Source organism: Epargyreus clarus, unplaced genomic scaffold, assembly GCF_041222505.1.
Source record: "Epargyreus clarus isolate Ecla_fem2 unplaced genomic scaffold, WU_Ecla_fem_2.2 ptg000008l, whole genome shotgun sequence".
Taxonomy (NCBI): Eukaryota; Metazoa; Arthropoda; class Insecta; order Lepidoptera; family Hesperiidae; genus Epargyreus; species Epargyreus clarus.
Window position 1 is genome coordinate 9,982,305 of NW_027332216.1, and position 23,677 is coordinate 10,005,981.

A 23,677-nucleotide genomic window follows, 5' to 3' on the forward strand; every position below is an offset into this window, starting at 1 on the left:
AAGAAAATCTTTATTACCTTTTGTGTTTAAAGTAAATGTTAAAATGATAATATTCAGCGGCTTTGATATAGGTTCTATTAATTTTGAGTAAAGACGAGTTCCTAAGTTACAATATTGGGTAACTCATTAACCAAGTCGTTACTAATTAAATACTAACTTTGAATAGTATTATGTAGAGACAATTCTGTAAGACAACGTACTTAGATAATTCTCTTTATTTCATATCTTATTATTTCTAATTTTAGTTATCAACTTAACATGGAAAAGTTACAATGGCAAGACCACTACCAAAACTACCACCACCGCCAGACCTATTTCTGCCTACTAACAGCATTGCTAAGCGTTGTTGTGTTCTGGTTTGAAGGTTGTGGTAAGGTTTTTGTAAGGATATTTCGGAAATAAGACTAGGTTTGCAAATTATATTTGGCATTTGTGCTGTTACATCATAAGAAATATGATACTTTTATTTTTATCTACTTCTTAACCTATTGCAGTGAATATTATATTTAATTCTCATATGTTTTAACATGAACGAAACACTCCTTAATTAATTTAAAATATACTATGAAGATAACGTTAACGACGTTTCTAAGCGAGGGTGGATATGAAGGCGGTTGATATACGTAAATAAAATAATAGGGAGTAAGGCCAGAGTTGAAAAGATCTTTTATAATATCTTTCTAAGTAATTATTGGTTTAAAGTTATGTTTAGAACCAGGTTCTGCTGTGGCATAGTCTTTGTGCGGAAATGTGGGCTAATACTGTTGTCTTGTTCCCAAATTGTATCAACACGTACAATGAATTAAGTTTTTTGATAGTTTTCCGAAGTTAGTTGATAAGTAAATGTAGAATAATCTAAAATAAGACCATTAGATTTTCAAAAGTCCATTGAAATGGTATTTGTTTTATACAAAACTAAAAAATAGTTGCGAGTAATGAAACAAGCAACCGTCTTAATCGCTAGGAACGGCAACCCATCTGCGATCTTTTTGTAGAACCTTTATTCGATATAGACTTAGTTGCAAGCGTCCATGGCCAGGACGACTACTTATCATCGAGTCGACTGCGTACTCGTTTTTGAATCTTGTAGAATAAAACACATATTGTACAAATAAACTCAACATTAAACATATTTTATTTTCCATTATTTGTCCGTACATCTAAGAATTACTGAGTAAATGCAATCTCTAGAAAATTAGCTCGCCAATTTTGGCAAGCACGAAAATAGTAGCGATAAAGAAGACATCGGCGTGACTAGAATTATTACGAGGAGCTTGGCTTTCGCTCAATACAGGTAATTTAGGAGATGCTTCGGGCACCTTTAAAGACAGTTAGCCCAATTTTCTTGGCTCAATTTTCTACGCTTTTCAAGTTATTACGGGGAGCTCCAATAATTTTGGCATGCTGAAATCATCCATCCGTCCTGTTTTGTTTTAAGGGCAATTACATTTTATTTTATCTATCGGCTATTGAAACTTTTTATAATATTGAAGTAGGAAGTAGCATTCCACCTGATAGTAAGTGGCTACTGGCCATAGACTTCTGTAATCAATCCGAGATTAGATTACATTCCTACCCGAGGTTGGTCATAGATTCCTTGATAACCCTGAGGACTAAGCTGGAACGCCTCGAAAAATTATATGTCCCTTCCCACACCCTTCAAACCAGAACACAGCAGCGTTTATCACTGTTGTTATGAGGCGGAAATAGGTGTAGCATCGGTGCGTCAGGAGTTGAACCACAAAGGACCTTTAACAACTCTGCACAATTTAATTTAATAGGTATATTATTTGTTCCACATAAATGCTATATTAAATTTATTCGCTTCGTATCGAATATAATGGTAATGGTTGAATGCACTGTATCTCGAAGCGTCCTAATTTGGTTCTCAGATGCAGTAACAGAATACACGTGTAACTGAATTCAAGACATGTTCATGATTGTACTATGATATATTGTACGTTGCGGTTACTGAATAATTGTCAATATAACCCTTTTTGGTTCGACTCCGGCAGCACCTCTGCCACACCTATTTCTACCTAATAACAACAGTGTTAGGCGCTGCTGTGTTCCATTTTGAATGGTGTGGCAAAGGAGACATACTTTTCCGAGGCGTTCCAGCTTAGTCCTCAGGGGTAGCGGCGCATCTGTAGCCGACCTCAGATATCTAATCCTATCTGGGGTTGATTACAGATGTCCATGGGAGGCAGTAGCCAATTACAATTAGGTGAACTGCTTGCTCTTCAGCTACTCCTATATTATAAAAAATAATATTGACTATTATTGCGGACTTAATTATGGATCCATTATTTCACAAAATACAAAACCCAAACTCGACTCTACAAATGAACACAAATACAGAAAAAACTAACCAAAAGTACAATAAGTATTAAGCAGATTTTTTATTTGTATAGTAATTCGATTAATTTTACGATTGAATTTACCACAGGTAGTACACGTTAGCGTTTACTTACAAAATACATAATATATAGGGACGTAATCATCAATCAATCAATCAAAACGTATAATAGGTGAATTTTCCTAATTTAAATACATTATCTACCTCAGGTAGGATTAATCTTGTCTGCGATAGATTACAGATGTCCATGGGCGGCAGTAGCCACTTAACAAATTAACACTCCTTTATATTTACCTTTTATAAATGCCATTATTAACATACCCTTATGCATCCCATTATATTTGGTCAACGACACTGCAATGACACTATTTCTTCCGCGCACATTTGCGGGGCTAATGGCTGCGGCTACTGAAACGGCCCCAGAACAGATTCAAGTATCAATTAGCGGTGCCATGGCGCGGTACATTTGCACATAAATTAACATCTGCATCGCAAAAAGTTAGCTTTACATTTTAAAGTTCGTAGTCAAAATGCCAAATTGCTATGCAGTCCTGTAAAGGTGGTAGAACGCTTTACTGACAAGCACATGACAAATGTATATCCATATTACACATAACACCCATCCATTCATTAGTTTTTAAAGTTGAACTATACTTAAGCCAAATTTTAGTTAGTCTTAACCCCTCCCTCTCCTATTTTCAACGAAAGTAAGTAAAACTTTTTACCCTTCCTTACTAACTTTAATATTACAATTGTACCGAATAATAATATTTTGCAAAAATAATAAATAAATATTGCTGTCGTGACCACTATCCAGATGCCCCAGGTCCCATGTCATTAAAAATAAGCGAATCAAAAACAATGCTATTTATGTGCCGTGCCAAAGTGTCATTTGTGATTTACCTGATATATGACTTCTCAAGAGTAGCAGAGGTAGTTGCATGAAAGCTGTAACGCTTAAATAATAATAATAATAATAACTTTTTTAATTCAAGCCATAAGACTCATAATTATGTGTTGGTATTACATTATAGACTTATCCTATGTTAGTACTTAATCTAAAACTTATGGTATAACATATTGTGAAATCATTGCTATGCCATTCCATTAGAAATGGCATAGCAATGACCCACGTATCGGCAGTCTAATCTGCTTTCAATCATGTTCAGGATGCTGTTGGTACCGCCCCGCAGTGTGCGCACAAGGGATCCACATCTTTTGCGCATAGTCGCATAAAAGCAGTCGACTCGCGCCTATTAAATCCTATACGCCATAATAATGCTCCCTTGTTAATAATAACATTGGAGTATCAACCCAAAATAGGATAAGTCTAAACTCAAGCCGATTAGGTGCAATATTAACCCATAGGACGTAGCGTCTTTATAACTTAGATGAGTAAAATACATAGATTGATCACTAACAAGAAAGTGTAATCAGTTTTGAGAATTTAAATTGTTGCGTGAATAAAGTTGTACCACGTCTCCGTTTTAAAATGCCCCTAAAATGTGTGAAATACTTATTTATTTATTACGTAGTATTAGTTATTTATACGTAAATTTCCTGTAAAAATGTTTTTTGTTCGTCAAGTATTCAAGAAATAAATGATAAAATCAATTTGTGGTTACATTCAATTTCAAGGCGGTAAAGTTCTATTTCTTTTACTTATCAAAACCTTCTAACATACATACTGTATTACATTATTTTAATCACATCAACCTATTACCTTACTAAAGGTATAGCGGTACTTATGCAGCTAATGACCTGCGGTGAGTGAAATAATCAGAACAGATTTCAAGTATCAATTAGTGGAGCGAAGTGAAGCGGCACTAAATTTTAAGCTAAATTAACATTATGCGGTGCAGGTAAAGTACACTACGGTACAGCGGTGTATGAACGAGATAGATTTAATGGTAGTAAATGTCTTCGGTCATGTGTGAACCAGGTTTGGTTTTTACAATGATATGTAGTAGTGGTCTGTTATGTAGATGTTCAGGGTACATTTCTGGGTAAGGATGGAGATAAAAAGTAAATAGAGAATAGTACCTACATTATCTACGTCATAAGTTTGAATATAAAATATATTTAATTGTTGGGGCTTAATTTATCGTAAAAAAAGTCAATTCCATATTATTTTATACCTATTTCTAATTAGAATTGGTATGGAGTTTATTTAAAATATGTTATGATCCAAATATTTCTATAAAAACATTTTTATTTCAATCTCAATATTGTTTGTATTTCAGAATAGTTGCTACATTTAAAACAAATATAAAATAAAAAAATAAACACTTTTCAATAAATCTTATGTGAAACAAAAAAACTGTTTAATTAAGCCAACGTTTTCTAATATGCTTCCTGTTTTCTTATACCTACGTAAAATTTACGAAAACATTGAAGTTTCCAATCTGCGGATATAATTTTAAAATGAGTTAAAATAAGCCACGTCTAAGGCAAACTCCGGCCGTATTTTGTAATTAAAGAAACTGAATTCTCAAGTTTCAATACCAAACTTGAACTGGGTACGAGTCACTTGCGAGTTCTGAAAGGAACACGAAATTCAATTTGGAGATGAACGTCCAACAGGAATTTTTATGTGCTTACGGGTCTGCTTTGCGGACTTGAATTATTAATAAAAAGTAGTAGCCGACAGTTTTATAAATCTTCAAAGTTAGATACGAAAAGATTTGAGTTTCTTTAACGGGAGAGATAAAAATTATTTAGTTATTATAGTGTCTCGTACATAACACCTATGATTGAAATAGCTTTTTATATTATTTCCGAGACCTGTAGGTACACAAAAAAGTGTATTCAAAATGTATGTTCAGAAGTAGGATATACTTAATACATACATACAGTTACCAATCTTATCGCTGTCCAATCCTTTTTAATATTACTTTAATAATAAGTAAGTAAGTTTCCACACACCACACGTATATAATATATTTCACTGTTACCATACTACAATACATCATGCCAAATGGCAAGATAACTTCATTGGCTATCTTTCTTCAGCTCGATTAATCCCTAATCCAGATGTTCTGATTCATGCATTATATACGAGGCATTAAACAAGAACTTAGATCAAATCACCGGGAGGTAATAAATTCGAGGAGTTTCGCCGGTCACTAGATCCCAGGGGATCGCAATATGCCATTTGTCTTGCCCACATGGAATTGGATGGAGCTATGTAATTTTCCTACAGTGTCGGTCCTTTAGAAGCTATGCGACGAATTTGAAGATAATGTTGCAATTTTGAACGTCCGAGAGATATTAGTTTGCTGGGATCTTTTAGGCAGATAAGATGCTTGTTATGAGGATTTTGCAACGCTCCAACGGAATATTTAGACATTCAGAATTTTCATCAAACTCACACAAGTGCTTCTTAAGCATTTGTTGGGAGCTAAACTCGGCAATCTCTTTAGATATACACTGTAGAATGGAAAATTTAAACAGTATTTACATGCAATGTTCGTGCTACATAGCATACATTGTTCATATTAACAGCAATCAGGTAAACTAAAAAATAATTTAAGGCAGATTTTTAATCGATATGCCATTGTGACGAGCAAAGCGGACATCGATATCGATATAATTAGAATATTTTATCGTTATCATGTATATCTATCATGTATCGTTATGCGTTACTTATATCGGATTGGGTATAACCCGACTACAATAGCTTAAGTGACTGCTGTTTATCAAGAGATCAATATCGTTTTATATCGTTTTTGATCAATATTGTTATATTTAGAATAAGTGTTTTTAAGTATTCTTTGCTTTGGCAATTGAGATTTTTTAAGTCTAATATTACCCTAAAAATCTTGTACTCATTAAAACAAGGAAAGGAAAATTTTCTTTCCTGGAGTGGTTCTGCTTACAAATTTATTATAATTTGGCTCCTCAAACCGTTTACTCAATAACAAAATTGGGTGTATTTCATAAAGATTTTACGCAACATACTCGTACGATCAAAAGAATATGCACACGTAACCATAATAATACCATAACGCAAATGTGTGGTCGTCCGCAGTATGAAAATGTTAAAGTTTATTCCCACGGAACATCTGCAAATAAATAGTGAGGACGATAATGACCATAACGCAACGATACTATACAAAAGGCGCTGGACTCTATAATAGGGCAGGCGAACCTTTATGCATCAAAGTGCCATTTCGTCTAAAGAATGTTTAATGGGGTCATTGACGTGTCATCAAATAATTTTGACTTTCTGATTATTTGGAAAATAGTAATAATACATACTATCAAAACTCTTTATTCACCGAACACTCCGTAGCGTAGGATCACTCGCGTTCGATCGTCATAAAATACTTATTTAACACATTTTTACACATGTTTTATGATCGGCGACGTGTCCAAAATATTGGGTCGCGTACCATCAATGGCACGCGTGCCATTGGTTCGCCATCCCTGCTTAACTAACAACTGCACGATTGCCTGCTGCTAACAAGTGCTTTTTAGCAACCACAACGCAACCACAACGTTACTAAAACGCAACCACAACTATAACCACTACATCCTGACATTGTTGTTGCTGTGTTATATGTGTTACGTTACGTGAATATACACGAAACATTTGAATCTAAATTAACTCTAAACTTACTCCAATAATCGTAATAATAGCAGTCTATGGTAGTTTATAACAAATTTAATCAACTCCAATATCAATAAAACCTTAGCCTTTGATGAACGTATAGACAAAGGCAGCTATTCGTTAATTACATTACAGAGCTTTCAAGGCTTTAATTTAATTGATCAACCGTTTAGTGCGCCGATATGTGAAACTGGAAGGCACGATATTAGTTGTTTAATTACGTTCATATCACTTCAGTATGGTTGTTTAGCGTTCTAATAATATTCATTGAGTATAATGTGGTCGGAGTTCGGTTATATAGTCATAGTTAAGTCGTACTTTATTGATATTGCGTTTCTTGAAATACCTTAACGCGGTCTAACAACATGTTCCTTATTATGTAGTTCTTAGTTCATTTATTATCCAAATCATGTAGTTTATTTTGTCATTTGATACAGGTTGCAAGATGAAGGTTTTGTATTTGTCATATATTAAGACATACAATAATTGTGTTACATTAAAGGGGTTTTTTATTTTTACATTGGCCGCAACCCTTATTATTTTTCAATTAGGTATTTAGCAATCGACCTATCTTTTACGCCATTTCCAATGTCAATAAATCATCTAAAAGGAGACGAATAAGTTTTTTTAAAAATAGTCAAATCAAATCGCAATGTGTAATTTGAAAAATTCAAATGACGGCAGCGGTTTCTTCTGTATTGTTGAGCTCAGTTTTTTCTTTTTAGCTAATAGCAGACATCCTTTAGCATTTAGCAGCTTTTCGGAAATCAATTCGCAAATGTTTGAGCTCGCAGGATGAAGCTATTGAGCGCGAAATTCGCATTAATTCACTCGCATAAGCCTGTTTTCGATACTACGGCCGAATGCAGTACGTCACCAAAACGTGGTAGAGCATCGATGCAAACGCTACTACACGAATCGCTGACGCTAAAAGTAGTTAATCTGCTAGGGCTGTCATTATAGCATGACGGTGTCCAAACCCCTGTAGGCCTGTACGTAAGTCAATTTATTATTTCTTGTAAAAATTGAAAAGTAAATACAAAAACAACTAAATAGGTATAACTATTGAGAATGTATAAAAAACCATTATTTATTTATTTATTTTAATTTATAAAGGGTTTTTTTCGCTGAGCGAACATATCATCCGGTACAAACATAATATAAAACAGTTCATTCATCATAAATAATGAATATTAATCAATTAAGATAATAGTTACACATATTGAAAATTAAACTTTGTTTTTTTAATTGTATTAAATTGTTTTTTAAAAGTAACCTTTTTAATTGTATCATTATTTTTGTCACCAGTAAAACGAAAGCAAGTGATGTGGGGCGGCGGCGCGCAGTGCGTGCACGCCTCGCTGCCGCGCGGCGCGCGCGCACAGCCCGCCCCCACGCTCAGCGGTGCCATCGCCAGCCGCCGCCCGCCCAGGTACTGTATTTTTAGGGTTCTACGCCCAAAAAATAAACTCGGAACCCTATTATTATTACTAAATAGGAGTAGGAGAGAGCATGGTGTCTATGTGATGGTAAGTGACTAGAGCCGCCCAAGGACATCTATAATCAAACCCAAATAATAAGCAACTGATCCGCCGTTACCCCTGAGGACTAAGCCGGAAGTATGTTACTCTCACCACACCCTTCTAACGAGAACTGAACAGTGCTTAACATTACTGTTATAAGAAATAAGTAAGTGGGGTGTCTAAGAAGATGAAATAGTAATAATTACTAAGTATGGTTTACTTTCTACTTGAACTTTATAAAAAATATAAATATACTCCAATAAACTTCTCTCAAATGTTCCAGGCCGACGCCTCCCTCCCCGACTCTAGTGGCTCAGATCGACTCTTCAGTAGCTTGCCTCTGGCTGCTTACGCCCCTGTCCGCCGGCACCGCAGTAGTGGCTGTGCTGGTAGCTGTCTCCACCAACAACTGGCTCCATACCGAAGAGAACATGCTGAATCCTGCGTTCAATGGCACTGGCAAACACGGACTGATTGCGAAGATCACTGTGTCAGGACTGTGGAGGATATGTCATACGAATGGTGAGTTTGTCTTGTTAAGTGTATTAATTATGTGGTGGAATAAACATAAACATAGGTAGTGCTTAAGCCTGTTTATAGCAGTATCCCCGTCTCCGCATTCTGGTCTGCTAGCTATGTTAAGGTTGACTAGTTATCTATGAGTTCTATCTATGTAGTCCTTAGCGGCTGCAATGCATCTTTAATCGATTTGGGACTTCAGGAATCCGTCCTTTTTGGAGTTGGTTTTATCTGGTCCAGTACTTTTAGATTGTATAAAACCGGGTTGCCTTTTTATAAGTAGTAAGTTTCGCATAGTTACGAGTTCCTGCTACAACTGCTCAAACTAGCTGGAATTACGGCAGTAGCGCTTAATTATTGTTGTTATTTTATTGTTAGACTTAAATGTATGCCGATGATGCTTCCGAGTTTTGACTCGGAAAAGAAACTACTACGAACGAACCATCCGTCTCACTAAATATTACTTGTATACCAAAAAAATATTTCGTATGTACGTGTTTTTTTATCAAATTTTCCCAACCACGTGACATGTTAAAGAAAGAAATACGAGTACGTTTAAACATGACACGCACGTTCGTAATATCCGTCTATGAACGTTTTTACGCTAGGCGGAACGAAAATGCCGTTTCTATTTTCCTTAACAAAATTTACTCTAATAATATATTAAACGAATGGTCTGTGTATCCGTTGTAATCAGAATGATGAACTCGAGGATATGTCAGTATTTTTTTCATATATTAGTCCTTTGTCAGAAATATATGTGGAAATAGTTTTACTCGCGACGCCATTTATATCTCCATGCTATAAAAGTAAAGTTAAAGAAGTGGATTAACATGGTCGACTCATATATAAGTCGACATGAATAGAGTGCTTTTATCGAAATGGTAGAATTTCTTAACGTTAAAGTAAGTTGTGGTGGTGATAACTCTCTGGTCTAGTTAGACAAGAGAGCTATCAAGAATAATCTTGAAAAAAGGTATAACTTTTGAGCCCATTATGTGTAGCGGCAATTTCAAATGAACGATGTGACGATATTGTTTCCTTACTAATCTTTATACTTATAATATATATACAAATGAATGTTTGTCTGTATGTCTTTTATAGAATCGTAAATTGTAAATTTGATCATGCCATTGTAATGATAGTTAGCAAAGATGTTGTACATGAGACCACGAAGGTTTCTGAGTTTGTTCAATTTTCGACAGATGGCGCCACTGTCATTATAATGAAGGTACACATTTTCAGTTACATACATGTACCTACAGGTATAATTTTTTTTATAGTGGGCGAATCCGCGGGCACTACTAGTTTCAAATATTAGTACCACCAGCTGAATATTAGTTGCCCAGATCAAAGGATCTAGTTAAACTTGCGCTAACACCCATTTTGAACTGTTTGAAGATAATATTTATGTCATGCTCATAAATGTAGGTGATCGATCATCGAGCAGTCTTCTCATATGGGGTGTACAAAGCTTTCACAATTTGTCATAATCAGAACACCCCATTACAGCATCAGTTTGCTCATGTCGGTTTTATTAAATAAATCATATTATGAAGGAATTTTGTTTATGTACAACAAAAACGTGAAGAAGAATAATGAATATAAAGTACAGTTACGTGTCATGTGATTACTACATATAGATATTAATACGATCCGTCGAGCGAATTATGGTAAATGCGTACCTACTTTAAATAACTGAGAGAACTGTTCCGCAGCTTAGTTAAGAATAGTCATACGCATAATGGATTTGTGATGTTTAATGTAAGTGAATTATTATCGTAATATCATGCCTTTAAATGCCTAGCGAATATTTTTTATATTCTCTACTTGTGGATTAGTGATATTCAAGTCTGACAATTATTTTAAATGCGTACCCTTACCTCAATAAATTATGTGGTTAACTTTTATCACCATTAATTGTCGAAAAATTGTCTGTTACATTAATGATGTTTCATACAAGTTCGTCAGGTCAATTATCGTAAATCTATCTGTGAATCGATGAAAGCAATACCTCAATAAATTGATTTGATGAATCAGTAAGTGGACTAGTAAGCTTAAACATGTCCAACTGGCGAATTATCGTAAATGCGTACCTTTGAATCCGTGAAAGAATCTCATTAAATTCTATAGACTACTCCGCACACTGCCACGACTCGGGCAATAAGTTTCTACGAGGCACAATTACATTCACATATGGCTTCCGGGCCAAGACAGTTTCCCGGACGATTTTTGTACGGCTTACTTCCTTATCTTTCTCCTATTACAGAGTATTATGAGCTCAGTTTGATTAAGCGCGGGTTCAAATTTCTTTGTACGAAATTACGCTACACTTCACCTTCGATAGTTACGGCGTATTTGATTCGTATATAATTAATTTTATGTCAGAGAGAAGACAAGATTAGAATGAAATGAGTACATCACATGAAATTATGAAACTGAAGGATTTTTTAATTGTATTTTTATCTGTAAGTAAATTGTACATATTATTAAGAGAAATAAACTCTTAAACCATAATTAAATGAATTTAGGAAATAAAGTAGATAATATAGTAATAATTGTGATAAGCAATCATAAGTTGTAAACCTAAGACATGTAAGCTTTGGGCTCACATAAGAATTATTTTATAAAAACACCAAAGTCCAAAACAGGGGAAATGTATTTACAAAAAACAGATTGAATTAATTTAAAATTTTCTGCATCAGCTGCATATTGCATGGCCGAGAATCAAACATAGTTTCATTACCATCAATATGGTGACCATAGCCATACTGATTTTCAAGTAATCGAGTAATCTAAAGTTCCAAATGCAATCTACATGTACAACTTTACAAAGGCGAAACTTTATGATTAGGTTATCGCCTGGAGCGAGAGCATTGCGGCCACTTCACGGTCAATAACCAACGCCTCCATAGCAAACGATCAGCCTGTTTGTATAAATTGTGATAAACTATATCGTTACCTATAGTACCTACATTTACATCAGATAGAAAAGAGGTTATTAGTTCCCAAATGAATGTACCGATTTCAGACGGATTTATCAGAATGACACTTTTCTAGATGATCTTTAAAAATAGATACCATCTAAAGTTTCATCGGTTTACGACACATAGTATAAATTAAAATTTATTTGAGTGTGAACCCAAATCGACAAAATCAATAGACCTGGAATTATTTTATTAATGTGTAATGTTGAAAATATAATGTCTAGTTTCTATACTAATACGCTACATGAAATTTAAGGTGCTACGAGTCATATAAATGTGTGGCGGTTTCATCTATCTTCAAGAGTAGCATCAAACTGTTTATTAATTTCAGATAGAATTGCAGTTCTCAGTTGAATACAGATGAGCAGTAAACACTCTTCACTAAGCCACACTTTGTTACTATGCTACAATTACATAAAAAACAAAACAATTTTATCGAACACTTGTATACTTCAACTTGTTAGTATCATCATCGTATGCAGCATTGTGTAGCCACATCCGTCCGCACGGAAGTACATTGTGCTGCAGCCGGTTCTCTTGGTCCAGTTTCACAACTGTTCATTACCTATTTATTTTATTGTTACGAATACCTCTGCACAAGTTTGCTCTACTGGTTGTAGCGTGGAATGTGATGGTTATTTAGAAGTTTTATAGTATGCGATATGCTACATTCTAGATGAAAACATTGATTTGAGCAAATTTCAATGGTCGTAATAAGTTTGAAATATTCCGTGTTTTGATCGATGCTGCTTTTATTTAATTGACCAGAAGAGTTTAATGTTCTGTAACCGGACTATATTATGTGAAAGAAGTTGAAAGTATCCACCGGATTTAAGTTCTAAAAGAACTAGGCAAGTTGAAATACTCACTAACTATATAACCTCAATATAAAAATTAATACAATAACACAACACAGTATGATGTTCCGCTTTTGCCTCTGTACTTATATTACGTAGCGAAGTACTTCTTATAAAGTAACATATTACTCAACGCGCAAATATTGTTGTTCATCGTACCTCATCATTAACTATAAATTTTATACAGTTAGCTCATTACTGCGTGGGATGCGCCGTGTGTGACACGTGACGTGCCATTTCCGCCTGCGGTGGCACTGTAGTGCCCGGCCCATTTCCATTGCAGTTGCGAGAGCACTGATGCGTCGATGCCGTGACCGTGACTGGCCCATTTATGAGTATTCCATTTCCTGCGTTTGTGAAGCTGATATGGCCTTCCGTTTCTTGGTGCTTTGATTCTTATAATTTTGTTGGAGAGAAACTTAGAGATATTATCACCTTAGAAGGAATTTTGAATTTGTTAATTTAACATTTCCTCAAAATGTTCACGATAAAATTATCTGTAATAAAATCTTTCCTAAAATAAACTATTTTTAAATCTTATTCATAATTGTCTTTTACCATGAATTTTATAGTGTTCAAACATGTAAATTTTATTATTAATAAGCGAAAATAAACTAAAATAATTAGCAAATTATAATGTTCGCATTAGCATTGCAGGTTTGCTGTATTTAGTCACGAATGTATTTCTATTATGAATATGAAGCACTAAAAATACTCCTATTTATGAAATCTCATAACTAACTCGAAATTTTATACAGTTTGCACAAATTTCCTGCATGGGATGCACCGCGTGTGACGCGTGACGTGCCATTTCCGTCTGCGGTGGCACTGAAGTGCCCGGCCCATTTCCATTGCAGTTGCGAGAGCATTGATGCGTCGTTGCTCTCACTGTGACTGGCCCATTTATGAGTATTCCATTTCCTGCGTTTGTGAAGCTGTTATGGCTCAAAGCGTTCCGTTTCTTGGCGCTTTGATTGTTTGTTCTTTTGAAGAGAAAACATATCTATATTATATGCTTAGAATGATTACATTTGAACTTCTTAATTCTTATATTCCTAACAAAATGCTTATTATTACACTCTGTGACATTATTTTTCAAGAATATTTTTTATAATGATTTTATCGTGTTCACATATTTTGTTATAGGTAAACGAAAATAATTTAAAATAATCGGTAAAATACAATTGACACTGTAGGTATGCGGTATCTAAACACAAATAAAACAATTCGTGATAGTGAGAATCACGAAAATGAAGTTACTGTTAACAAGCATTATAGGAAAATACAAATCGCCTTTCTGTATTACTTAAATTAACTTCAAATTGCCATTTAAATGTTTCAGCTGGCAGTACAGTGTTCCAGTGCTTGGACATCCCGTATTTCCCGCTGTCACGATACGCGCCGGATCCTAGCGACTCAACGAATGCAATTCCATGTTAGTTATTCAGTTCTAATTTCTTTACTAAATTTACTTTTTATATTTATTCTTAATAACATTACAATTGACTTTTTTGGCAATATTATGAGCATCTATGTAAAGAAATTCTGATTTTTGAAAAGTTTCATAAGCTATAGGTAACTTCCAAATATTCGGTGGACAAAGGTATCCAAATTTTATAACTTAAGCATTATTAAGATCAAAGCTTAAGTTAACCAATTCACAGTTCTATGTTTATGCGTTTACTTCCATTTATTTAGTCAGTGCCAATATCCTGTAACGTTTTAGGCTGCGTTTTCATTCGGTCTGCAAATATTTTCAGATGTAGTGACCCGTTCGGCCGCGCCGCTACTGCTGGCAGTGTTCACTCAGGCGGTAGGCGCGCTCTGTTGTGTCCTGGGCCACTGTGTGAAGGGTCGTCGGATATGCACCTTTGTTGCCGGAGTGCTATTCATCGTGTCCGGTAAGTTGATTTTGTTTGCCTGTATAAAGTACTAATATGCGAGAATCTTTTATTGATTTGGGCTTTTTTATTATACCTGTATCAAGATATTCGTATTTGTATCTTCGTATTCTAGAAATTATGAAAGATCTTTCCAGTATTGTTTCAACATTAATATATATTTAAACGAAGATAATAAAAAAACAAATAAGTTTTAGTCATTAACTCCTTGAATTTTTCGTTTTCAGGTCTGATCATGCTGACTGGTATAGTCATGTACATATCTGTGTTTAAGTCACAATTGGGTCACAAGCTTCGCTACATGACATACTTCGATGCTCCTCGAATGTCATACAGTTACGGATACTCTTTCGGGCTTTACATCGGTGGTTTCATCGCAGCTGAGCTAGCAGGCACGTCAGCGATATTCCTTTTTCTTCAGTGGTATCAGAAGGATTGGATCACAGAATTGACAGAAAAAGCAAAAGCGGACTGTCGAGCTTGGGACCGCGAGTATGCGTTCTCTGATTTCAGAGAACGAGATTCGACGCTTTTGGAAAGGCGAATGATGAAAAGAGACACCTATCCACCGAGTGGGTCATCGGCTGCCACGCCTCGTGAGCGGCGGAGATTCGTTTTCGATGGAGACGAAATGCCACATTGTTCTATACATAAGAATAGAAGAATAAATTTAAGCTCAGCGTCTCTGAAAGATTTATCGTCGTCGACGCTTTACGGATTCCCAGCGGCTCCACGGCCGACGGCCTGCGACAATTACTTCGAGGAGTTCAAGGAAGTGCCTCAAAGTGCGAATACACTGAGTGGGCTTAGAAGTGCGTCGATCTTCCAATCACAAGCATCAGTTGCTAGTGGCAGATTTTTGGACACATCGGCGGTAGAACCGCCACCGTCTCGTGAGGAGGAGCTGGTCACGTTTGGTGCAGGAACCAGAACCTTGGTCCCCGAAGACAAGCCTCCGCGACATGATCGCGCTGTCGGCACCGATCCATACCGAAGGACTACGCCTGTCTGACTCGAGGCCTCGTCTCCAGACGATTCCAGGAGACTCCAGCAGGGTCTGTTACCCCCCAAAGCATATCGTTAAGTGATAACAGTGACACTGTTTTGCATACTATCATGTTCACCCGCTATAAAGACTGTACTATAGGTACGGGTAATGATAAAGACAAGTGATTTTCGAATTTATGAAGTTATGAACGTACGTAAGTGTCTTGCGTTGTAAAATTTTTAACTGTTACATTTCCTTAAAATAAACACTGCCATTTGTGTATAAACCTTGTTTTTCTTTGTAATTATACAGTATGTATCGAATTATAAGATTAACTTTAACTTAAAAAGTTGTATACATATTATGTACCATTTCAAATAATATACGTTCTATTATATGTATATCAGTAGTAATCTTTAAAATAATGCCACTATTATTAAAAAAAATAATGTCTACGTTAAAAGAGTTGAAATAGCGTCTAATAAATTCTTTTTGGTAAGCAATTCTATATTTGAACCTTAGATGTCTTTTTTTTATAAATTCACAATTTGACATTTTATTGACATGACTAACTTGAAAATTTTGTGAGATTTTTCAAAAAATAAATAATCAAAATGGGAGGGTAAGTATATTTAAATCTTAATATAATATTTTTACTATTAATTGTAAAATGTAAAAAAAATATATGTTTTAAGAGATACTAAGTAACTGTTTTATTTTTTACAGGTTCACGTCAATGTTGTAAGTGCACATCATCTTTATAATATCTTTATCATATATTTTTCGATTATATAAAATGGGTGTCTATTATATAGTTTGATCAACTCCATATTATTTGAAACCCGTATCTTTATTATGAATATAAAATAATAAAATGTAAAATTAAAATCTTTATCAAACGATATAGTAGTGGCTGCTTTGAATTGTTATCTTTTACTTTTCTTCATACCTTCATTTATATTGCATGAGTAATCCTATATTAATATAATGTAACATTGAGTAACGCTAATTATTTGACAGTCGCGGAGACCCGAGAACTCCCGTAGGAATAGTTCAGAAGTTCAAACATATTATTAGACAACATCCGAGAGGACTTGTTGGATGTATTGTACCTCTAGTGGTGTTACCATGGCTACCAGAAAAAGGAAAGGTAAGATAAAGCAATATATACTAAGTATCATCAAGTCTTAAGTTTAGTGATCGGTGTATTTAACAAGTATTTTCAACAAGAGATAGGTATGTCCATCACAATTTATAAATCTTATATATAAAATTCTTGTCACAATGTTATTTACGTACTCCTCCGAAACGGCTTTACCGATTTTCACCAAATTTTATATGCATATTCAATAGGTCTGAGAATCGGCTACTATATATTTTTCATACCCGAAAGCGATAATGGTTGTTTACCCTTAACATGTTTTTTTATTTATATGGCAACACATCGTTTGCCGGGTCAGCTAGTATTTATTTTAAAAAAATATGAACTTGCCGGGCTAAGTCATGCAGTCTCGATACATCGGCTTGAAATACTACCTCTTTTCTGAAGTTATGTACGTATCAAATCTCAATTACTAATTGCTTTAATGGTAAAAGAAATTAAGGAAGATATCGTGAGCAAATTATCTGGCCTGATAGTTCTGTAAAACTTATCAATGTTTCATCAAACTTTGGTCAATCTTCACATTGTCTTTTTTGGTATAGCTCTTCTCAGTTTGAGAAGCTTCTCTTGAAGATCTTTTTTGATTTTGATGATAAAAATGATGATCACAGTCTATAAATTGTGTATCACATAAAAAAAATGGAGACTATTATTGTGTATGTTTGGCGTTCAGCAAACTAATACAACATATTTAAGAATTAATGGAACCTTTTTTTCCTTCAGAATGACATAACCGTCCAGTGTATGTGGATGTGGATGTTTTGGAGTTTCCTCGTGCAGCCGGTCAATATACCGGTGACGGGGTTCATTCCACTGTTCCTGTTACCAATGACTGGAGTACTGTCCAGTGCAGCTGTTTGCCAATGTTATTTTAACGTGAGTATTTTAGATCAAGTTATCATAACATAAACTGTATTGTAGATTCCCTATAATTTAATACTTATAGTAAAGTATATTTTATTAGTGACAATTTAATTAAAAGTTAATTTTGATGAAACAACGCTGTACGTTTTTTTGCGCTTTGGAAAAATGCCAAACAACCTATAAAGGTAACTTTGGTCATTTGAACTGAAATAATATTCTTATCTACCAATTCATGTGTAACTCGTAATCTAAAATATACAAAAGTTACACTCTTTACTTTTCTATTTCCATTTAAGAATGGTATAATTTTATTATTTTCAGGAAAATATAGTTTTATTTATCATAGGAGGAATGTTAGTTTTACTGATGAATAACTCCGGGGTGGATCGTCGCATCGCGTTGTGGCTGATATGCTCTGGTGATGCGTGTCAATTTTCTGGTAAAAGGTCAGTTAATTTATATTTTTTCGTAAATTTCGATGAAACAGTTAATAAACTATAAATAATCGCATTTTATTTCTGCCGTTAATAGTGCCTGTGGTGTGCCTCTACTGTTTTCTGATATTAAAATTAGTCATATTTTATTTATGCCTACAATGATGATTTTCTGGTCCCTATTGTTATCTGATCTGAAATTTGTTGTGATCAGATACGGTGGTAACACACGGTTACTAAGACATTATTTCTTAGGCCTCATATATGTATGGTAGGAGTTGGTTACATAATATAAACTTTGGTGGCTATGTATACTTTAAATAATTATTATTTAATGTTTGATTTATTTTATTATTTATTAATGTAATTATGTTGTTGTAAATAAATATTTATTTCTAACGACTGGTAATCTGTACGCCGTTTGCTACTATTACGTCATCTATATGTTTTATTATATTGCCTATAATTAAAATTATTTTTGTTTTACATTCCAGGTTAGTGTTTAAAGCGAGCACAGCAGCCTTCTTTCTTTCAATGTTCGGCAACAGGTTGATAGCTACGTCTACGATAATACAGTATTTGACGCCGGCGTTGACGAATTTACAGGTATGTATGTACTTTATGATTTTGGATATACTTTTATGTTGCCTTAAAGCTGACGGCAAACGCGGAGACAATTGAGTATTGCCAGATTTTTTGAAAAGAAAAACAAACTTGTGCCATTTGTCAGTCATTCAAACAACAAAATGGACACTCGAGCTGCAGCAGCGTGACTTTTGAGTAGGGTCTAGAATTTAGCCTACGCAACTATTATTCGGGCGGTTAGGTTTTATTATTTCAAAGAGAACGCTTGCTGTTTAAATAACCATAATATAAATTATGCTTCGTGTTAAATTATTTCCACATGTTTTCTGTTGTTAAATCAGTACATGGATACTTTGTTTTTACATTACAGTCTTTGACATCGAGGTATAGGAGTACAGAACCGGATTACGACGAAATGCGATATATTATAATAAATTCAATTCAGACTGCTTCAGCAATTGGTATGTTACCTCACTTGAATATTATATTTTAAAATATTATTAATCCTCTTCTGTGGGCTCTTTTGTTATTAAGTTCTTCGACTTAAAACTACTTCGCAACAATCCACTACAAATATGTATGATGGTATATATTTTAAACCATGCAGTATGTACCACCCTCCCTCCCTCAAAGCATACGTGCAGATGCAAAATATAAAAAATATACACCACCTGATATAAATATACATTTAAAAAATATATACAGTCATACATATTTGTAGCGGATGTTGCTAAGTAGTTTTAATCTTAACTTAATAGCATGGAATTCCACAAAGTAACGCCTGATACAATTAACTATTGGCTCTTTTGTTGTCTGAAGCTGGTATAGTTTTCGTAGCTTAATGTCGTCCACTGCCAGAGTACCCACTAATTCTCCAGTTAAAGCACCAGTGTCCTCGTGTGATAAGGCAGATGTAGTATGGTGGTCATCAAATTCCTTTTTCTTCATTTACAGGTAGTACGGCTATAATGCATTCGGCTTTCGCGACGTTAGCCATGCGCGCAATCTGGTGCGAGTGAGTATTTAGCTTATAGTGTTATTTGGAATACTTACTACTTAAATATAAAATATTTCTTGCAACCAAACAAAGGTAGGCGCTAAAAACATAAGAGTCCTTTACAGACGCCAAACACATAATGTTTACTTAACACATATAACTTACCCATATAATGTTTAAACGGACCGCATGTCTTTGCAGGAGTCCACCCCAAGGAAAAGAGTATCCAGATATATTCAACTATTTGCAATATTCCGTCTTTGCTTTTCCTGTAGCTTTTCTGATGTTCGTCCTAAACTTCGCCTATCACATGTTTCTTATAAACTGGTAATATTTACTATTATTTATAACAATTTATAATCATTGTAAACGTATGTTGTACTAAGGCTCCCTAAATTAAAGGACATGTTTGTTATTTTTCTCATTAAGGATTACCAATATTTATGGGTATTATTATTATTTATAAATTTTCTTAATAGTTTATTGCACGGTTTCCAGGTATGTTATAAAACCAATGAGTGCAAGCAGTATGAACGAAATGAGGAAAGCCCTGTTGAAACATAAAAGTGCGTTGTCGAAAAGAGTCACCTCCCATGAAAAAGTGAGTTCAGTATTTATTTAGCGTTGCCAGAAAACAACAGCGAATGACATGGTTGTTATTGAGTAGAAAAAGATATGTGCCTCTGGAGATGAACCAAAAAGGATTGTACCTCCTTCAATATCTATGTTTATTAAATGTTTTCAGCTATCTGTATTCTTCACGCTCTTTGCTTTGGTGATGCTTATTTTCCGCTGGTGTGAATGGTTAGACATGGGATGGACTACGTTTGCGCGTGAAGAATCTTCGCCTAAAATTCCTGGGTAAGTTTGTTTCAGAATATACGAATAACAAAATGGTATGCAACCCGCCTGATGGTAAGTAGCTATTGCCGCCCTTGGATATTTGTAATCAATCCCAGATAAGATTAGATTCCTACCTGAGGTCGGTCACAGATGCCCTTGATATCAGAACACAGCAGCGCTTAACATTCCTTTTGTTAGTCATAAAGAGGCGTGGCGGTGGTGCCGCCGAGGTCGAACCACAAAAAGTTCTATTACTTTCAAAAAGATGTTCCTTATAATATCAATGCATTTGATAATTTTATTAATATTATTTCCAGAGTCAAAGACGCTACTGTCGTTTCAATATTCGTGCTCGCTCTTCATGTGTTGCCGCGTACATTTGGTTTTATGAAGTTTTTGACTGCACAAAGTAAGGATAACGAAATATTATAAATAAAGTATAGATATTAGTTAAGAAATCCACATACTTTACGGATTAATGGTAAAGATTTTAATGACACAAAATCCATGTAAATATCGATTTTAATGATAAAGATTTTAAAGTCAGTTAGATACTCGTAAAAAATAAACGTGAAAGAATCATATGATTGATGTAATAAACTATAGATAATAATTGGAAGTATTTACCTTAATGTATATTATTTTTGAATTTCACAGAAAAAAGTGAGCTAGGTGTTTTAAAGCCAGATTCATCTATAATGTGGTGGAGATTTGTGGACAAGAATACAAATTACGGATATGTCTTACTATTAGGTGAGTAATGAATTCTAAGAGATTTTTTTATGCAGATTGTTACTAACTTAAGAAAACATTTCTTATCTAAACATGTTAACTAAAATGTTCAAATTCTGTCTTCAAATAAAAGTTTGTAACGTAAAAGACTTTATCGACATTCAGATTGATTATGATTTATGATTATCTTCATTATTACATTTCTTCAAATGTTTATAACATAGATTTTATAATGAACATACTGATATGCAGGTTGCCCGACAGGACGCATTTCTAAGAAATGCTGTAGCTTGGTATATTTTACTGGACTGGAATATGGCACTGGATCTTACAACCTGTTACTAAATTAATGTTTGAAATTAGTAAAAACATATCAAAATTTCTAGGTGGTGGCATAGCTCTGAATACAGCAATACGGGAAAGCGAGTTAGCAAAGACTCTGGCAGAACATCTCGGCAAGAAGATCACCGGCTACACGTGGAACACGTCCGTCCTCGCTGTCGTCCTCGTCGCGGTCATCCTGGCGAATCTAATGAGTGGCGTTGCGGCGTGCTGTGTGTTCCTGCCCTTCGTTATAAATATGGTAATAACGACTTTGTAAACACCCATAGGTATTTTATTAAGTTCACACGAAACACGTCCGTCTCCGTCGTCGTCCTCGTGTCGGTGATCGTCACGAATGTAACGAGTGGTGTTACAGCGTGCTGTGTGTTTCTGGCCTTCGTTATAAATATGGTAATAACAACTTTGTAAATTTCTTTAGGTATATTATTGAGTTCACATAGATACACGCGGAACACGTCCGTCTTCGCCGTCGTCCTCGTCGCGGTCATCCTGGCGAATCTAATGAGTGGCGTTGCGGCGTGCTGTGTGTTTCTGCCCTTTGTTATAAATATGGTAATATTTTTTTGCACTCACAGATTGATATTAGGAAACAAACACATGAGACATATTAATATTCAGCATTAAAAAAATCACCAGCTCAAAATAAAATTGACATATTTTGCGTGGAAGACTGTCTTTTAAAAATTGGATCAAATTCAAATTATTTATATTTTTTATTAGATTTATCTTTGTACATTTTTATGTTTATGGACTGTCCCTTTGTGTGTAGTGTTGAGTATTAGACAGACTACATGTTTAATTACAGCTCGCTCCATATAAAGGCGAAACAAATAATTACTATCAACCTGGTTTCAATTAAATGATGAGAAAATGTGTTTATTTCTTTCCAGGCATATCCAGAGATAGCTCCAGAGCCTTGGCCGAAGAATGTGTATCTGGGTACCTTGGGTGTCGGCATTGGATCATCATTTGGATTCATGTGTCCTTTTCTCTTTACTCCAGCGTATTTCTGCCACTTTGTCGGAAAAGTGCCTATAAAGAAAATGGTATGTATTTTCGCTTCTTATTCGTAGTAAATTGAGGTTTTCAGTGAAGACATTAATTTTGTCTAGTAGAGTCTAGATAATCAGCAAAGTTGAACGTAGGTAATAGAATCCCTAGTGGTTCGCGACAAGAACTTGGAAAGTTAATATTTTTTAGTTTGGTTTAGTTACTTTTGTTAGGAAGAAACTTAAATTTAATAAAATAGTAGTTAATTATCGTCTTCAACACACCGCCATGAAACAGGTTAAAAGTTTTTCCATGCAAGGAACATTCAAGTATGCGATTTATTTTCAGGCCAAATACTCGGTTGGTAGCGCCATCATCTGCATATTAATATTGTGGCTCGCCCTCTGTCACTACGCTCCAGTTATTTGGGATCCCAACGGCGAAGGGATATTACCAGTGGATGCCCCGACCAAGGGAGGTGGTGGTGGAGGGGGCGGGGAAGAGGCACCCCCAGCTGAAGAGGAACGAGTGTAGATCTGGATATATGTGCTATTTATATAAGATATGTGTTGGTTTTTATTTCACTTTAGGTGATTGTTTAAGTTGACTGTACTGAAGTGATAATAAATGGATTGTTTATCTTAGATTGCTTTTTTTACATTTGTATTTGGATACTCTTAAATGAAATGATACATCCTATTTTCTTAATAACAGCCTTATACTCATCACTGAAAAATAATATTACATTATTAAGTTAGCACAGTCACTCCGCCGTTAGATGACGCTGTTAGCATCACAATGGATCTTGAAGCAGATTGCGACAGTGAACTACTAACCGGTTTAACAATTTGATTTCGGACGGAAAAAGATTGTGTGGAAATAATTGTTCCATAAATTCAATCGTAAGAAACGACACGGAATAATATCTTTATAAAACTATAGCTGCTGCTAAACGACTGTCTTTACAATGATTAGCGTT

At 34.9% G+C, this 23,677-nt stretch overlaps 3 protein-coding genes across 4 annotated transcripts in view; all 3 read left to right on the forward strand.

Moving 5' to 3' along the window:
- The window catches only part of stg1 (stargazin-like protein), a 106,412-nt gene extending 90,398 nt beyond the window's left edge, over positions 1–16,014 (forward strand). For both annotated transcript variants that reach the window (XM_073075452.1, XM_073075453.1), the window contains exons 2-6: positions 8,280–8,403; positions 8,778–9,016; positions 14,200–14,292; positions 14,618–14,758; positions 14,986–16,014. In XM_073075452.1, the coding sequence (XP_072931553.1) occupies positions 8,280–8,403; positions 8,778–9,016; positions 14,200–14,292; positions 14,618–14,758; positions 14,986–15,770 (1,382 nt within the window). In that variant the 3' untranslated portion in view covers positions 15,771–16,014. The remainder of the gene's footprint in view (positions 1–8,279; positions 8,404–8,777; positions 9,017–14,199; positions 14,293–14,617; positions 14,759–14,985) is intronic.
- Positions 16,015–16,289: 275 nt separating this feature from the next.
- Positions 16,290–22,072, forward strand: LOC140744019 (protein I'm not dead yet-like). The gene is made up of 14 exons (XM_073075454.1): positions 16,290–16,368; positions 16,473–16,487; positions 16,767–16,896; positions 17,632–17,784; positions 18,094–18,218; positions 18,701–18,812; positions 19,162–19,252; positions 19,746–19,806; positions 19,990–20,115; positions 20,287–20,389; positions 20,534–20,649; positions 20,949–21,040; positions 21,289–21,384; positions 21,750–22,072. The coding sequence occupies exons 1-14, from the start codon at positions 16,361–16,363 to the stop codon at positions 21,962–21,964; spliced, it is 1,443 nt and encodes a 480-aa protein (XP_072931555.1). The 5' UTR covers positions 16,290–16,360; the 3' UTR covers positions 21,965–22,072.
- A 31-nt stretch (positions 22,073–22,103) lies between these two features.
- On the forward strand, positions 22,104–23,342 carry LOC140744020 (uncharacterized). The gene is made up of 3 exons (XM_073075455.1): positions 22,104–22,260; positions 22,599–22,754; positions 23,047–23,342. Exons 1-3 carry the CDS (start codon positions 22,210–22,212, stop codon positions 23,230–23,232), a joined length of 393 nt encoding a protein of 130 aa, XP_072931556.1. The 5' UTR covers positions 22,104–22,209; the 3' UTR covers positions 23,233–23,342.
- Positions 23,343–23,677: the final 335 nt, after the last annotated feature.

Coding starts and splice junctions, on each gene's coding strand:
- LOC140744019 (XM_073075454.1), top strand. Junction 18,813..19,161: donor CGGCGTTGACGAATTTACAG/GTATGTATGTAC, acceptor TTTACATTACAG/TCTTTGACATCGAGGTATAG. Junction 20,390..20,533: donor GAGTCACCTCCCATGAAAAA/GTGAGTTCAGTA, acceptor AAATGTTTTCAG/CTATCTGTATTCTTCACGCT.
- LOC140744020 (XM_073075455.1), top strand. CDS start 22,210: ATGAGTGGCGTTGCGGCGTGCTGTGTGTTTCTGCCCTTTGTTATAAAT. Junction 22,261..22,598: donor TGCCCTTTGTTATAAATATG/GTAATATTTTTT, acceptor ATTTCTTTCCAG/GCATATCCAGAGATAGCTCC. Junction 22,755..23,046: donor AAGTGCCTATAAAGAAAATG/GTATGTATTTTC, acceptor ATTTATTTTCAG/GCCAAATACTCGGTTGGTAG.